Source organism: Calonectris borealis, chromosome 8 (assembly GCF_964195595.1).
Source record: "Calonectris borealis chromosome 8, bCalBor7.hap1.2, whole genome shotgun sequence".
In the NCBI taxonomy this organism is placed as follows: Eukaryota; Metazoa; Chordata; class Aves; order Procellariiformes; family Procellariidae; genus Calonectris; species Calonectris borealis.
The window spans coordinates 11,029,739-11,047,785 of record NC_134319.1 but is presented as its reverse complement, the minus strand read 5'-3'; the positions used below and the strand labels follow the sequence as shown (position 1 = coordinate 11,047,785).

General features: G+C 38.7%; 1 protein-coding gene across 37 annotated transcripts in view; it reads left to right on the top strand.

The window, feature by feature from the left end:
• MAST2 (microtubule associated serine/threonine kinase 2) overlaps nucleotides 1–18,047 on the top strand; it is a 228,833-nt gene that overhangs the window by 178,898 nt on the left and 31,888 nt on the right. For 33 of the 37 annotated variants that reach the window (XM_075155885.1, XM_075155883.1, XM_075155889.1 and 30 more), the window contains 4 exons: nucleotides 5,878–5,953; nucleotides 7,256–7,465; nucleotides 12,436–12,582; nucleotides 14,583–14,684. In XM_075155885.1, the coding sequence (XP_075011986.1) occupies nucleotides 5,878–5,953; nucleotides 7,256–7,465; nucleotides 12,436–12,582; nucleotides 14,583–14,684 (535 nt within the window). The remainder of the gene's footprint in view (nucleotides 1–5,877; nucleotides 5,954–7,255; nucleotides 7,466–12,435; nucleotides 12,583–14,582; nucleotides 14,685–18,047) is intronic. The other 4 variants (XM_075155884.1, XM_075155881.1, XM_075155918.1 and 1 more) reach the window with 1 other exon arrangement.

Sequence of the window (18,047 nt, the reverse complement as noted above, 5' to 3'; positions counted from 1 at the left end):
TGTTGCTTGAGGTGTTCTGCCAGTGTGACTTGAAGATACTCGTCATTTAACTAATCATGCCTTATTTGAAATTCCCTGAATTTCTACAGCAAAGAAATGGCACTGGTTCTTTCCCAGCTGCTCTCCTGTGCAGTGGGAAGGAGGTAGCCTGACATCAATGGTGGAATCCAAAAGTGTGAAGTGCTTATAAAGCTGGTTGCTAAAGCCAGGAGACTGTTCTCTCATCCATCTCCAATAGATCCAGTATTCACATGCTAAATGAAGGAACGTATTTCCATGTGACTCACCTGTTTCGGTGCTTACAGTGTGTCTTCAGTAGAAGAGAATATTTCTTTATTACCTGCAGAAGTAATTCCTAAGTATCATCTCTCAACTCTTCTCTTTTTTTTTTGTAACGCAACCTTCAAATCCTTCAAGTTATTGACCAACAGAGAGATGCCCAGGCTACATTCACTTTGTTTAGAACAATCCTGGACTTCACCCGAAGATGATCTTTTCTCCCAAGAATAAAATGCACGGAGAGTGTGAATTCTTGCACTAAACCTGGCATTGTTACTCTTTTTAAGTTAGAGAGATGCTGCCCTTCATCTTTTCCAGGTTCTCTTTACTTGTCATCCTTTAGCGGTTGCTAACACGTGGGAATGTGTGGAGAATGTCAGAGATAAAAGTAGAGTTAACTAATAACGACGACTTCTAGAGCTGCCTTTGTGTGTTCACTCAGCCCACCAATCTGCCCATTTTTCTTGATCTCTTTCGTATTTCAGGATAATGTTGTCTAGGGAAAAAGGGTTGAAGATTGTAGCAGTGAATTTTTATATAGTTGAAGCAGATGAGATCATCCTTAATCAAATATGCTCCTTCATCCTTTGCCGGGTAGTGCTTTTTAAATGCAATTCTCCAACCTGACTTTCGACACGCTAGATCCTGCCATTAAGAATATACAGAGACAACTCCTAGAAAATGCCAGTTGCCAAAAAAGGCTTCCGACAAAAATGTACCCGAGATGAGAATGAAGAATAGGTGTTGTGAAACCACACCAGTGGCCCACGTAGTCCATTTTTATCTTAAAAATTGATACTGCAGGTTGTGGAGCTCTCTCATCTCACTGCACTTAAGCATCAGCTTTAACCACTTAAGTAATCTTTGTGGTTTCATCACTTCATGCTGCTGCTTTCAGAAAGTGCTGACGCCACAAGCTGCGGAGGAGCAGGCGGTGCTCCCTGCAGAGTGGCGATTCACGCAGCCACGGATTTGCCAGAGAAGGATAATAGTTTTATATTCTGAAACATAAGGTATCTATTTCTTATGAAAATACATTCTAACTCCATTACAGATAATGTTGGTCTCTTTGTTTTCTCTCTCAAGACAGTGAGTTCTGTGAACTTGATTTAAAAAAGTTCTTCAAAGTGATTGGTTTTAAATTTATTAAATTTTGGTTTCACTCACCATCTTTATGGTTTTCTATTATGAGGAAAACTGGGTATTCTTCTTTGCCCTCTGTACTGCTCATTACTTAAACTTTCTGGTGTTTTCTGTCTAAAGCAGTCTCAGTCTTTGTTGGCATGCATAAAAAAACGTGAAGTATTGGAAAGAGCTAGTTGCAGCCCCTGTGTAAGTCTGTAGAAAAAACTCATTAGTCCTTACTTTCAAAGAGATTGCGATTGAAATGTATTCCCTTTCCCTTAATGTTCTCTCATATATATACATCTATATTATAATTATTATTTATTAATTTATTATTTATATTTATAAATACAAAAAAAACCCCTTACATTCATAAGAATGTCACTCCTAGTATAAAGAAGGGCTGAACTGGAAAACAGTTCAGCGATACAAAACCAATCACAAATAGTATTTGTCCGCAGACTAAACATAGCTGAAGCTGAGGGTTTGTAAAAATGGATAAAAAAAATCAAAAAGTATGTGAACAAACTCAGAAATGACTTTTCAAAGCGGTCAGTGAGAAAGACTCTTTACTGTTCTGTTTCACCACTTGCCTGTTCTATAAGAAGAATAATTACTGTATATCCTGCTTTGCCTCAGATTCCCTTTTTCCTAGCAGCACTAGAATAACTGCCCGGTGTGGACTTTGTGCTGTTTGGTTATGATTATGCAGGAAGAAGGATCCTTGAATAAATACTGAAAAATAATCTCAAGTTACATGTTTAATTTTCTGTGTTATGTCCTCCATGATGTAGATTGTTGTAATTCTGTGGGAAACTGTATTTTGCTGTTATTGTGCATGTTGCATAAATTCAGACTTTAGCAGATGGATTCTGCTCTACTGAGTTCAGTTCTCTTCTGGTCATTGTCCTGTCCAGAAACGGCACATTGTCCTGTCCAGATTAGGCCCCGAGGTCTAGTTGTTGTGGTCTGTGTGAAGCACCAAGTCATATTTGCTCTGAAGTTTGATGGACAGATGTAGATTAGCCATATTTGCTTCTGCTTTATTGTATCTTTTTTCAGGGGGAGTTTTCTGACTGACTTCTAGTATTAATGTAATTTGTATGAGGTCAAAGGTATATATATATTTATTTCTTGGGGGAAGAGGAAGGCCAATGCTCTCCTCACCTTCATCAGAAGGTTTAACTTAGTTTCTATTCATAGAACTTTAGCTCTCTAGTTTTAAAATTCCTTATTTTGTGTGTCTGGAAATGACAGAAAATTAAGGCTTATGGTTTTAATTTTCCTATGGATGCTGACTTTGGGAACATGCTGTACATACATCCTAATGAAACCTCTATGTACAGGGTAAAAGCAGAGGGGAGCACAGTGCTTTCAGCTTCTCTGCTTTTTCCTAATAAATACAACGTCACAGTGAAGGAAAAATTAGGTATTCATAAATATCTCAGTTTTATGTAGTCACAGTTAAACTAGATTTTGTAAGATTTAAGTTATTACTGTAAATGCTACTCCTTGAAATAGCTGTCTATAAGCTGTTTTCACTTTCTAGCATCAGATAAAGACACATGAGTTTTGACAAGTTGAAGGCAAGAAACCTTTGCGGGAGATAGATGTCACTGAAAGTCTACCGCCACATCATTTCATAAAGTGGAGGGAGGGTGAAGAAGGGGAAAAGAGAGAGTAGTTTTTCATTCTGCTGTTAAGCTTAAGGGGACAGATATTATTCTTCTAATGTCTGCTCTGCTGAAATGAAAAACTCACTGACAATAATCATTTCTTTGACCTACCTCTCTACACCAAGAAAAGAGAAGCAGCCTGTTTTTTGTCTTAAAATGTTATGCACGTGCACAGTATGTGTCCTCTGTGCTCCTCTGTGAGGCTTGAAATGTTAGACTGGTTTAGTTCTGTATGTGAAATTTTTGGTGCTAGATAGATGTGTGAAGCTTTTGCATTTGAAAAGCTGTCACGCCAGTAAAACATATTAAACTACTTTTTTCTTTTTTCTAAATTTCCTTACGTTCTCCCTTGGTGGCATTCAGTTATCTGCCCAGTCCTGGTTTCTTTTTCACCTGGTTGTGTCTTAAAGGTGCTGTAAAGTAACCAGCAGTGCCTGGCAGCTAGCCTTTGGTTAGTTAGTCAGTAATCCATCTAATTATTTCTGTAGTTTCCCAGGCTAAGGATCAACATAAAAAATTATGGTGCAGTATATTATGTTGCAGTCTTGCTATAGTCACCTAGACATTTAATTTGACCTGTTATATTGGGCAAATTTTATTTAGAATGACAATTTGAACCTTGATCCCAGGTTTTATTCCGATTTGTTTGGATGCTCTGTCATTTTAGGTGGTAAAAAGTGGCATTAATCAGCTTCCAAAGATGAGAGACAAAACTGCCAATGCCCAAGGAAGCTAAGGGATTATGAGTGTTTGCTTTCTTGCCAATCAGTAGACTCTTGTGCAAAGAAATTATTTTGTTTCAGAATCGTAAAAAACAAAAGCAAACCCAATAAACTCCCATATCATTTTGACTGTTCTTAAGGAAACATTACATCTGCTGGCAGGACAGCTCAAGTAGCATGATTTCTGCATAGCTCTTAATTTCCTGTATTCATATGAATAAAGTGCCTTAAAAGCAAAAGGCAAAAACCCTCATGTTTTATTGCAACCCCAAGACAGCAAATACTTCAGCATGCACAAATTTTAGTAGGACCTTTAGTGTTAAAATGAAGTATGTATGTGCCTCCATATTTCTGTAGTTAGTATCAAAGGGCTTATATATCGTTGTAATTTATACCTCACTTAAATCACACAGAGAAATAATACGTTATAGAAAAATAAATTCTTCAATAAGTATGTTCACCAAGTTCTTCAGCTCCATATGAACTGCAAGTAAACAAGCGTCATGTGTTTGTGTCAGATTGTTTGGTCTTAGAGAAAAAAGGATAAAGATAGCAGGCTAGATGTGTGGGGGAATTTGCTTCTAAGGCTGAAATTTACATGTTCTTACCCTTCTTTTTATTATGTCATACATTACATAAGAATATAAATGTAAGTTTCTTTTTAAAGAAAATTTTCCTTGATTAAAAATAGCTATCTACCAAGCTAAGGGATATATTTTCTTCAAAAAAAAGTTGGTGAAAATGTGTTTTTACTTGGTATCCAAAACATCCAAACCAGTTTTCTCCTTTAACATAAGGATTCAGTGAGAGATTTAATCTGAAGTGCATTGTCCCAAGCTGAGGGATAAACCTTAATAAAAACAAGACACAATGTAATTCATGGAATTCCAGCACCAGGCATGAAAAGAGATTGGTATTGCTGTATTCTGTGAGCCAATGAGTTAAATTTTCTTTGAATTGTAAATATATGTTCCCAAAAGAATCTTTTTTCCTTTAAATAGGTTAGCAGCAAGGTAGTTACTGTAATGCATTCCAAGTTTAAAATGCATTTATTCCATTTAGAGAGATTCATTTCATCCTTCACAAGAAAGTTTAAAATGTTTGAACTCATTCAAGAGAAAATTGTATTTTTTGACATAGAGAAAATATTTTTAGCAATATGTAGTACTCTTAAAATCATAATGACAGTGATCATGTAAGATGCCAAATAATTGAAGCCCTTGCTTGTCTTGAACATTAAAACAAGGTAACCAGAGAAATGAGATGCTGTAGGCGATCCTGTAGCTAGGGATTATCTGCATTACCTCACTCTGGCTGTCCTCAGTGGCATAATGAGTCAGAGCATTGCATACCATCAGATGTGATGAAATGAGATGCAACTCTTATTTTAAAAAAACACCCAAACAGTAATATAAATGCAGTGTGTCAAGATTTAGTGTCCTGTTTTTTGGTGTGCCTTGAAGTTGCTTGCTAACCTACGCATACATGCATATGCATTTGTGGTGTAACATGCCTCAAGGGAGTGCAGTTTTCATAAAAGTATTCTGTTCCTATTGCTTGTGGTATTTATATATAAGATTTAGCTGCTCATGCATGCCTCCTGTAGTGTGGTATTCTTCAGACAAAGGAAAGCAAGTAATCTCAAATTCCTTGTTTCATTTTACTCTGCTCCTTTCTGGCAGTAGAGACTCCAGAGATAATAGTGATTTCTTTCTGAGCAGGGCTGCTACCACTGCCATGGAGGGCAGTAAGAGAATGAGGGAAATAACAAATGTACCTGCAACAAATGCACTGGGTCTTTACATGCTTGTATGTTAGGGCTTGCATTCCCTGAAAATAGGTGGGTTTCTGCCTGAGTTCACGTGAAGACAGGAATGTTAGCAGTTTCCAAATGACTATAGACTGCCATCGCTTGCTAGGATTTTCTCTGAAGTTAAGCATCTGCCCGTTACTGAAGTGAAGTCAGAGCTTTGGAAGGGCTACAGTCAGCGTGGCAGCATTATGACCAGCCCTGGATTTTGGAGGGTTTTGATGTGATGTGTGTAAATGATAACATACTTTCTTTTCTCCTCTAGCCCGGGTCGCTCCCCAATTTCCTTTGACAGTGAAATAATAATGATGAATCATGTGTACAAAGAAAGGTTTCCAAAGGTAAGGAATCACTTTTTGAATAATGCATTCAATGAAATTGTGACCAAGCTTAGAATTAATTTGTAGTGCTCATTGGAGAAGGACCCCAGCTCTTACATCTCATTTCCAAGAAGTGCAGTTTGCTGAGAGTTTGAAGCTGCCTTCTCTGCTTCATGTGTTAATTCTGCAGTAGAAGAAATAGACTGAATGTATAGAGAGATTCATATAGAAAAGGGTGAAAAGCTTTGTGTATTTGTGTATGTATTTCATATTTACTAAATTTCTCATGTCTCTGATTGGCATGACAAACGCTCACAAGGGTGAGGAGAAGGGCCATGCTTTGGCTCTCCATATATTTTTAACTAATCCTTGCCTTCTTCTTTAAATTCCGAATCAGATCAAGGCTGGAAGAGGGATATTTTGCTTATTTTCATATATACTTTAAAAAGCTATTTTAAAGAGTAATTTCAAAATAAGTTGAATAACATTCTCTCAGTATTCCCTGTATAACTGCATTAAATTTGCTTTATACTGATCCAACCTTCTTTGGTTTTGGTAGGCTTTCCATTTACATATTGGAAATGCAAAGTTTCCTTTTAAAGTAATTCCAAATTATACTGGAGGTTTTGGCAAAAACCAAGTTTGCCACTGGGCTTTTGGTAGCAGAGAAGCAATGAAGACAGATTTGGATTTTTCAAAAGTCAATCTGAATTCAGTTGCACTGAAATGTGCTGCAGTGATCTGCAGTGAAAATAAATGTTTTTTAAAAAGCTGTGTACTGAAATCTGTGGAATCAAGCCTTGAAAGTTAACATCTCATTGAAATGAGTGTAGAAGATTATGTATCCCAGAGCTGTCGATATGGCCATTCCTTTCTGTTCTACCAGTAGCAAAAATAGATGTTTCTCTAGAGACAGGATATCAGGGCTCATAGTGATAGAAATGCCATGTGTCTATTGCTTGGGGCAGTGATTTTCAGCTTCCATGGTCTTGCCTAAAAGTTCTGAAATCTGCCTCATATCTTATGCCCTTACTCTGGAGACCCAGGGAGGAATACAGCCTCAGGACCGAGATATTTTTGTGGTCATTTGCATTTCAGAAAGTGTGTTCTGATTAATTTTTGTTGTTTGCTCATGTGAACATAACTTTTGCCTGTGATATGCTATTTTTATTCTCAGCAAAATGCTATTGTATTTTGGAATATTTTTTAAGCGTTGTGCATTTTGGAATTGCGAATGTGTTACTTTAGCACCCTACTTGTTTATGCTTTAAGTTCTGGGATAGTAAAATTTAAGAGTAATTTCTCTTTATTCTGTACTCTTAGGCCACGGCGCAGATGGAAGAACGGCTGGCTGAGTTTATTGCCTCTAATGCTCCAGAGAACGTGCTGCAATTAGCAGATGGGGTCCTAAGTTTCATTCATCATCAAGTTATTGAACTGGCCAGAGATTGCCTAGATAAATCACGTGAAGGTCTTATTACTTCTCGGTACTTTTATGAGCTGCAGGAAAACTTGGAGAAACTTCTCCAGGATGTAAGTGCTCTCTGGAAAGTAGAATATATTATTTTGATTGAAACTTTAAACAATAAGCCAGAGCTTTGATTTTAGGAGAGACAACGTGGATTCCAGGGGAAAGGCAGCGGGTGGGGGTGTCAGAATGTTTGAGTTGTTCCAGTCTGCTGTTGAACTACCACAGGTGGATTTGAGCAAATCACTTCACCTGTGTACTTCGTTTGTACAAAAGTTAAATATGCATATGATTAAGTCAAAGGCGGTCTTTACCATTTATGAAAATTGGGTTCATCCAGATGAAGGAAATTACTGAACTTTTCTTTCATGTACTTCAAGACTCTGAATGACTTATTAATTACAATAGTGCCTTCAAGGAGTGAAAACACCATAGTTTGTAGTGTTGCTATTAATTTTTCATAAAAGATTTTCTTGAGCTGAACTTAATCCAGTTGTGGGTTTTTTAGTACTTCGATGTGTTTTGTGGTGTTCAAAGCGTATGAAAATACACAAGGGGGCACAATTTTAATGCATGCTCAGTATGCTTCAGCTACTCATTAAAATTGCTCTTTTCCTTTAAAATGAAAATAATTTAAATTCAAAAAATCTCTTAGAATTTATGCTATAGCTGTTGCGAAGAGTCAGTGCAATTACCAGTTGCTGGGACCAGACTTCTGTTTGGGAATGTCTTCCTAAGCTTTGATTTAAGGATTAGCAAGCTGAAAACGCAGGATTTGTAAAGATCACAGTCTCAGATAACAAATATCACAGACGCACCTAGAAACAGAACACCTGAAATAATTTATTTTCTGTGATGATTTTTAATCTGTTTGGTGAAGATGTGTTTATATGTCATTGATCAGTTTGCCAGCCCACTGGCATGAATTGCACTAGTTTGTGCCCCTTTGCTACTCTTCATAGAATCTTAGAGGTTGGAAAAGACCTCTAAGATCATCGTGTCCAACCGTCAACCCAACACACCATGCCCACCAAACCATGTCCCGAAGGGCCTCATCTACACGTCTTTTAAATACTTCCAGGGATGGTGACTCCACCACTTCCCTGGGCAGCCTGTTCCAAGGCCTGATCACTCTTTCAGTAAAGAAATTTCTCCTAATGTCCAATCTAAACCTCCCTTGGCACAACTTGAGGCCATTTCATCTCGTCCTATCACTTGTTACTTGGCAGAAGAGACCAACACCCACCTCGCTACAACCTCCTTTCAGGTAGTTGTAGAGCGCGATGAGGTCTCCCCTCAGCCTCCTCTTCTCCAGACTAAACAACCCCAGTTCCCTCAGCCGCTCCTCATAAGGCTTGTGCTCCAGGCCCTTCACCAGCTTCGTTGCCCTTCTCTGGACATGCTCCAGCACCTCCATGTCCTTCTTGTAGTGAGGGGCCCAAAACTGAACACAGGATTCGAGGTGCGGCCTCACCAGTGCCGAGTACAGGGGCACGATCACCTCCCTAGTCCTGCTGGCCACACTATTTCTAATACAGGCCAGGATGCCGTTGGCCTTCTTGGCCACCTGGGCACACTGCTGGCTCATGTTCAGCCGGCTGTCAATCAGCACCCCCAGGTCCTTTTCCTCCGGGCACCTTTCCAGCCACTCTTCCCCAAGCCTGTAGCGTTGCCTGGGGTTGTTGTGACCCAAGTGCAGGACCCGGCACTTGGCCTTGTTGAACCTCAGTTGGCCTTGGCCCATCGATCCAGCCTGTCCAGGTCCCTCTGCAGAGCCTTCCTACCCTCCAGCAGATCAACACTCCCGCCCAGCTTGGTGTCATCTGCAAACTTACTGAGGGAGCACTCGATCCCCTTTCCAGACATTAGAAAATGGCAGATGAATAAAAAGACTATATTAATACACAATTATTGTATTAAAAAACTTTGTGGAAACTGCAGAATCTTCCCTTGTATCAGCTAAAATCTTTGCTACCCCATTTATATCAGTGTGGCTGTAATTTCCCTGGTATTTGTAATGCATGGGAGAAAAGTGACTCATGTTTGGTTTTGTGGTGGTCTGCCTGGATGGGGAATATAATTTTGACAGATCAAGAGAGGTCGGGAACGTTCTTTGAGGGCCTATATGGTTCTCTGCCTATGGGATATCAGTAACCACTGTGGTGCATTTCATAGTAAAAAATGTGTTTGCTGGTAAAAGTGGTGTTCTTTGGATGCTGTGCAAGAGTTTGACCATTGATGCCACCATACAGGGCTAGAAAAACTGCATCTAGTCAAAGAAATTGTTCAGTATTCGTAGTGTTTGAAAGAGAGGAAAACATTTCTGGAGTTTGAAAGCGGCAGCGTAGCCTTCCTGGGCCGGATAAGCATCACCCGGCCGTTGCCGCTGGCCCCAGCGACGGCTGGCTGTGGGCTGGCCGAGGCGCCTGAGCAGCTGCCTGGGCAGGGCAGGCACCGCAGGCTGGCAGGGAAAAGCAGAGATGGAGGGATTTCCTGCAGCCAGTGGGTCCACCTTCTCTCTCCGGAGTCTAGAAGCAGGGTATTGGCACACGTCAGCTATGAAATAAGGGTTCAGGCCTCTTTGGGTGGTGGTTTGGAAGTTGAAAAGATTTCACTAAAAGGGGGTGTGTATGCTCAGCAAAATAGCTTACGTTTCAAGGGACGCAAGGGGACTACAGCGCGTTTACTGCTTCTGGTAGCAGATACTTGGAGCTTGAAATTCTCCCACTCCCAGACTTTCCTCTGTGTGTAGACAATGATTTCTCATACATAAGGAATTGAGAGAGCAATAAATTGGGTCTGGCCACTTCCAGTCTGCACTTTCAGGCTTGTCTTCTGGCCTGAAGAGGTTAATCAGGATCTCAGAGAAAGTGTGGGTCAGATAAATCTGCTTTTTCCCTTTCCTCTCCCCTCCCTCAGAACAAATCCTCAAAACACACTTCTTAAATGTCCTTTTCCCTTTGATCCTACATGCGTGATACTGCTACTCCTAAGCACAGGGAAAGATGACATTGAACTGTCATTAGAGGAGATACAATGGTCATCTCTGGGCTTGTTCAGGGATTGACATTCAAGGCTTGCTTTGACCTCTTCGTCCTTAACATCTTCTGCAGAGCAGGGGTGAGAGAAGGGTCAACTCTTAAGTTTAATTGATTTACTTTAGGAAGTGAGGTGGGCTAGAGACGATTAAAGGGAAAGCTTAGAGAGACGAGGGAAGCAGAACAGGCTGGGAAGGAAGAGGACAAAGAAATTGAAGACAGCAGATGAATGCCAAAGACTTCATTCCACATCTTCCTCATTTGTTTTTTCTGTCCTATCATAGTCCCTTGTCTTTTCTTTTATATTTTAATATTTAGAAAGTACTTGTTTTCCCCTGCTTTCCAGTCTGTGCCTTGCCCTTCAGACTGAATTCTAAAAGAAAATAATGGGGACGTTTCAGTCTAAATATACAGAAATTGGTGATAATATTTCTTTTGGAGGACTTACCTGAAATGCAAGAAGTTTGGAGTCAATATAAGATTATGCCAAACTTGAGTGCAAGGTCTTCACCTTTGCTTAGCTTTTAATGTATCATGTGGAGTTACACACTATATAAAAATACCAACTGGAAGGTCATCAAAAAAGCTCTTCTGCTTGGGAAGTTGTATGGTCTGTGCAGTAGGATATATAGTTTTATGGTGTATTTTTATAAGATATAGAAAGATTGGGAAGATGATTTATTGGTGAATAGGGAAATGAGCAGCAGCAGGTCAGCAAGTGGCAGGAATATCCATGGATTTTCGCACAGTTTTACAGTGAAAGAATGGATTCTCTTGAAATTCTTTTTTACGGTGCTGATTCTGACACGTGGTAACAGACTAAACTCGCACAGTATTTCAAAGCATAGAAAAAAACCTCGATTTAATGTCTTGCAGTTTGAGTCTACTTTATGTTGTACAAATGTATCCGTAAAATAGAGTAACTGAGTACGTAAATAATGAGCTGTTTAAATTACAAAACCAGAAAGCTTTTAAAAGTTTTTAGATCCTGACTTCTGTAAAGAAATACCAACAAATCTCATTAGTTATGGCAAATGAGATCTTTTCCCTTGTTTGGAGCGTGAAATATTGTCTTTTAGCCAGAAAAACCTATTGCTTATTGCATCACTGAAATTATCCTGACGTAAAAATGAATTTAAGAGATTTTCTTTATTTTGGAAAACATGAACTTGAATGTTACACTTCACACTTAAAGTTAAAAAATTGAAAAATAAGATAAAGCACTTAAAGAATATATGACATTCAATTCTTTATCTGTTACTGTGGGGTGAGGTTAGAGGATGGGATGGGAGCTCAGGTGCCTGGGTAAAAAAGGTTATAGTCAGTTATTACTTGGTTGAATTGATGAAGTAAAACTTGCCAGAAGAAGTTTAATGGCTTTCGCGTAGGTGTAGCCAATTGGTGAGGAAGGTGAGGGATTACAGGTGTTTCTGTGCGTGGAACAAAAGAAACAGGGGAGGGTGTTAGTATTATACGGCGGTGACTGATGCTGCACATTGGCCGGTGGATATTCTGGTTGGGATTGCTTCCTTTACACAAGCCTGAGTGTAAATTTATTGGTTCTTGGCACTGCGGGTCTATTGCTTTGGTTTCCATCAGTATATTAGCTCAATTACAGCGTTCTGACTTGCATATCCCAGTTACTGGTCCTGCTGAACCCCAGGGGAGGACAGCGATTTTAATTTCATGCCCCAGTAGCTACAGTTAGTGACGGATGGGTCTCTCAGAGAGGGGAATTGGTTTGTAAATTACCCGTTGCTACCTCCTGTACACGTGTCCCTGGCAATGTGTGTAGGAATGGCATCAGCCTCTACCCACAACCCCTATAGCTTCTCCCTCCTCCCCTCGGGAGGCGGAGGGGGGGAAACCCTGAAATGCCACCAGCAACCTTCAGACAAGCGTGTCGTCATTGGGAGCTGCTAATTAGATGGCATGCCTCATACCAAGACACATGAAGCGGCAGGCAGTGCTTGGCTATATAATCCTCTCGTTTCCAGATACTGTCCTTGGGACAGATTGTAAACAAGACGTCTGTAGGGATGTCCGGGCTGTCCTGCGCGAGAAGGAAACAAGAAGAGGCAGTTTTACTGAGGATCTTGGAAGAGCAGCGCTGTGCAGAGATGATGGCTGAGTGGCTGTTACAAGTTGTGTTTGATTTTTGTAATCCTTTTTTTTCCTTTTGCTTTTCTGTATCATTTGGCGGTCGTGGTCTAGCTTTTCATTTTCAAAACAGACACCTGATTAAATTAGTTACATTTTTAAATTATTTTGCATAAATTGTTGTAGATGAGAAAAGGAGAAAACAAAAGGACTTGATTTGAAAGAAGAAGTTTGCTTCAACAGTATGAATGGATGCAAAAAGATGAATTATTATTTTTTGCATAATGTAACTTACGTGGGGGGGGGGAAAGGACTTTCCAATTGCATGGCTCATATTTCAAATAATGCAAAGTTGTTGATGTTTTATTTATTCATTTCAACACAGCTAACCCCTGGTGATCTGGAATGGCTTTTCAAATATGAAAGCATTAATTTCTTTCTAGAATTTGTATTTTAACTTGTAAGTTTGCGTAATGCATTAGGGGACACAAACCGAATACTAATCATCTTCATTTTGATAATTTTCTATTTTATAATTAGAAAATACCTTTTAGTTAGAAAAGAATCGCTATTTATTTCAATGCTTTCAAAATAATCTTCTTTAAAAGGCTCCATAGCCAGGAAGCATCTCTGATGTTCTTTTTAGATAATGAACTAGTAGTTACATCGTTTTCTTCAAGGTTAAAATTCTAGCCCTAGCTTAGCAATGCTGAAGTAAACAAATAACATTTCTTATTCTGACCTGTGTCAAAATGAGAAATAATGAACTCTTATTTTTTTTTGTTTGGTAACAAAATATCAGGGATATATTATTTAAAATGCTACCTGTGTGTTTCTAGCTCTGAATTTCTGCTTCCCTGTGGTTTTATTGTTCTTTTAAGTGATCACCAGTGTGATTTGACTTCTCACCCATATATGTCTTTTTCTTAAATGGTGCTAATGAACAATGCTAAATGAACCTTTTAGCTTCTTGCTGCTTGCATCCTTGTTGATAAAATATCATTCCTATCAGCAGCTGGCTCATTGCCAGCATAAGCTCATTGGTTAAGTTCTGGACTTTATATATGTGGCTCTGCTAAAGCCTAATTTTTAGACCTTGGGGAAAAAATCACTATACTTTGTTTCAGAGTTTTTACATGTCATTGGAACCATCTTTTTATCACGCTGCGATGAAATATTATTTTATTTGTGCTTCAGGACTCATAATGTAACCATTGTGTGCTTGAGCAAAAGAAGAGTAATTGGGGGGCAGTTGTTCAAATTTGTCTTTGGTGTTTTTCTTTTTACATTTGTTTTAGTGTGTTTATTGTTATAAAAAGACACCCTGTCACACACCCCTCCCCCCTTGAAACTAAGCTTTGAATTTATACTGAAATCTGGTAAAGTAAAGGGGGTGGACAAGAGTAAATTCTCTGAATTAGGTTTCTATATGATCTTTGCTTTGCTTCTGTGCTTGGTATATAGCATATAATACATATAGCATATAATACATATATGTAGGTATATAGGTATATAGCATATAATACATATAGCATATAATACACAGCATATAATACATTGCTGTAGTTGTTCAGCAGGATTTATAAAAATAAATAAAGAGAAACTAAAGTTTAGGTTTTCCTTGATGATGAACAGAAGTAGTTTAAATTTTAGCTGAAAGTAAAGCCTAGAAACGTGTAGCTGTTAATAATATCTAGATGTCAGTATTGTGTGGAAGGTAAAATTGAAAAAAATCAGTATTCCTATTTTCATTTTAAGAAATAAAATAAACCCACATCATTTCCAATATAATTGATAGGTGATATAATGCAAATAGAGCCTTTGAAATATCTCTTGCATGATAAAAGGAGTCAGTTGTAATGGAAAAGCTATATGTAACTTGGCATCCTTGAATGAGCTGAGATCATTGCCTGCCCTGACTCAGTCATGCCTTTGCTGCCGAATTACAGTTACTGAGCTGGTGATTGCTCTGTGTTCAACATTTGACATATAAAAATGAAGAGTTCACTGCTAGGACCATTATGTGATGTTCTGCTCTCCACAGGCCCACGAGCGATCCGAGAGCTCAGAGGTTGCCTTCGTTACCCAACTTGTGAAGAAGCTGATGATTATCATTGCACGACCAGCTCGGCTGCTTGAGTGCCTGGTAAGTTTGGTCCTCAGGAGAGTGCATGTATGATCTAAAGAGTCTGCTGTGTGTTTGAGGAGATAAGGAACACAAAGCCTTCAAGACAAAGCTTTAAATTCTCATAAAAACATTGATGAAAAATAAATCAGTATTTTAAAAAAAGAAGTACTAAAGTGTCTTTTGCATTAATATAGAAGTATCTTTCCATTGGATGTCAGCTGCAATGGCTGAGGGGCCAGATGTAGCTGTTGACATCATTTCATGCTACTTGATGCCACCTGTTTTTCCTCATGTTGTTAGTAAGTACAGGGAAGAGTGTGTAAATGTGTGATGTGTCTATGGTGCCCAGAGAGCCATGCTAAGAAAGAACTGTCACTAAGGAAGAAGTTCCCTTCCATGATATGAACGGTGTTTGGGCTCTTGGACTCAAACCCTTACCATAGACCCAGCAATTGCAGAGAAACCTGATGTCAGGTTTTCCAGCTGTGAACACAGAGGGATAGGTCACTGAGAGATCCAAGCAGATTTGGAAGCCCGTGGTTGAAATCCTTTTCAATGTTATTGGAATATATGGAAAAGCAAGTCTCATTGCTTTTTTAACAACTTACTCTGGCTAATAAGAATGTATGCTTTTATTTAACTCTAGGAAATAGCGAAAAATGTATAGGCCATCCCAATGAAATAGGCCACTGTGTCCTGAAGTCGTGCAACTCTGAAAATATTTATGCAGCCTGAACGTGCATTCTCACTGTGATCCCACAGCAAGAGGGTTAATATTCTTGTATATATATGGAAAGAGGTGTTCAGGCCTCTGGTGTACACAGTGTTGTGATGGTTACTGGTGAATAGGGGTCAGTTCTCTGACACTATTTCAAAAGGATGTTGAAAAATTGGTGAGAATGTAGGGAAGAGTCACAAAAAACTGTTTGAGGGCTGGAGAAGGTGTCACAAACCTACACTGGAAACTTATGAAATAGCAGGATTGAATTCCTTGGCTTGTGTTACAGGAGAGGTCAAAGCTCACAATGTAATTGTTCTTTCTGGACATAAAAATGACAAAGAAGCTACATCTGATTGAGACATTAAAGAAGTTGGCTAAATTAGGAATCTGTGGCTGGGTATAGATGTACAGTTAACATCTGTGTGTAGGCCACACAACTAGAAAGATAGATGCCTACACTTATTTATTCAAGAAGTCTCCACTAGATTACATTGAAAATCCTGGGCACAACTCCATTCAGACTGGGCATTCTTTGGCTTTCAAAACTATTTTTGTGATTTAGAGGAGTTTTGTGACTCCAGTTATCTTCTAGTACTTCCTCAAAATATCCTTTGGAAGTGAAGACAACGAAGAAAGCAACTAAATTTAAGCTTATTGTGTTTGTATTTGCTGTGTTCACCATGGTCATTTATGCTTGCGTACACTCTACTAGTAACACATCGTCTAGGAAGGCATGAAACCTCAGTAAGTTTTGTGAACCCATCCCTATACCTGCAAGCAGATCCAAACTCAAGCCAGCTTTTAGCTGCAAATCAGTAGGTCTCCAGGTTCCTCCACTGTCTTCTGCAGCTGATGTTCTGCAAAATGAGTGGGAGCAGGTGGAAGCCGTAAAGTCATTGAGATTTGAGTAATGAATTCCAAAGCATGTAGTGACAGCCTTGACAATGAAGTGGCTAGCCTTCAAAGCATAAAAATAATAATTGTATCTGTATATTAGTCTTTCCTGTTTATTTAACCTGATTGCCTTTCTAGCAATTTTTTCCAATATATATATATTATTCTGCTGACATGAAGACTTAAGTATTAATGTCCCTTTTATTCCCTAAAATAACAAGAAATATAGCAATGAATAGTCTACCATTTAAATAGCTTGAGAAGGAAATTTCTTTTTTTTTAACTTTTTTTTTTGGTAATTTAACCTCTAGCTTTATTGTTTGTGAATTTATAAACAAATATTCTAAGATTTAATATTAATGTTAATTTTAGTAACACAGCTCATACTTATTTCTTCCTTGTAAATGAAATAACTGACCATATAGGCAGTGGTTGTGATGATTGTGATTGTTTTAATGGGAGTGAAGGCATTTAAGTATTTTAAACTTCAGTTATTTGGCTTCAGTCTTTGTATTACCTATTGGACTGTGAAATGTTTATTTACAGACTGAGTCTCTGAGGCTTCAAGAAGATAATAATGTGTTTTGTGCATCACTGAAACCATACTTTTTGGAAAAAAGTATGTAATTTATTCTTTCTTCAGATTATTTTTCCATAGCATTTGTCTTTGCTTAGTAGGGATCATTCTTCTCCATTTAAGTAAAACTATTCAGACGATTAAATAAATCTACTAAAAAGAAGACAGAATTGGAATTTGTTTAATTTCTGAATTTTTTGTCACTAGACTTTTTTCCTTCTGTCCTTCACTCACCAATAAATGACCTGCAGTTGTATCTTGAAGAGTCCTTCCTTGACTCCACCTTCCCTTTCACTAGTGCAGTACTGTTGACAATCTCTCTCCCGTGGTCCTCTCTGGCCTGGCTTCTGCTCTTTGCCAATTCTGAGGTGGTTGATGAATCCTTTTCTAGAGGAGTTAGGAAGGAATTTACTTTCTTGCATTGTTGCTGTCTTTGGTGACAGCATGTATCTAAGCAGCATTGCTTAAAGCAATCAAGAAAAAGTGCATCTTTTCTCTGTTTCTCTAACCATTCAAATATCTTTACATCATCGTACTTGTTTTTCTTGTTTGCAGTTCTGTGCTCTCTTTTCTCTTATGCTGCTGAGCACACTCAGGTCAGTTCTTTTCTGATGCCCTCACAGCTATATGCTGTAAATCTTCACCTTTTATCCTCCCATTTCACTAGAAAATTTATGAAGAGTTTTGGCAAACCTGCTCATTGTTGGTCTATGATGAGGTTTGTAGGGGAGAGTTAAAGTTAACTGGTGAATGTGCTTCTAAGCAGAGTGCTCCTGCTGCCAAAAGCTTGTCTTTTATTTCCAACTGTACTAGTAAAAGTGACCACACCTTCTTCTAACTGTTCCTGCCTTAGAGATCACATACACCAAGACTGAGTTGATAAGATGATCCTGTACTGTGTAGTACAAGAAATACTGCAGCAGTGTTTCGTATATAGAAAGTGAAATCTTCTCTGCTAATAAAATAGCAATTGCTGTTGTATTAATAATTTTATTAGCAATTGCTAAGGTTGCGACAGTTACAGAATTGGGTGGATTATGGTTTGATCAGAAGTGACATTTGAAAGCAGGAGAGGTTTATGTTGGCTTAACTCACCTGTCAGATGGAGGTGGCAGAAGGCGGCACCTCAGTCCTCATCACAGACCTTTCCCTGGCACACCTCAGTGTGACAAAGCTGGGAGGTGTGTCC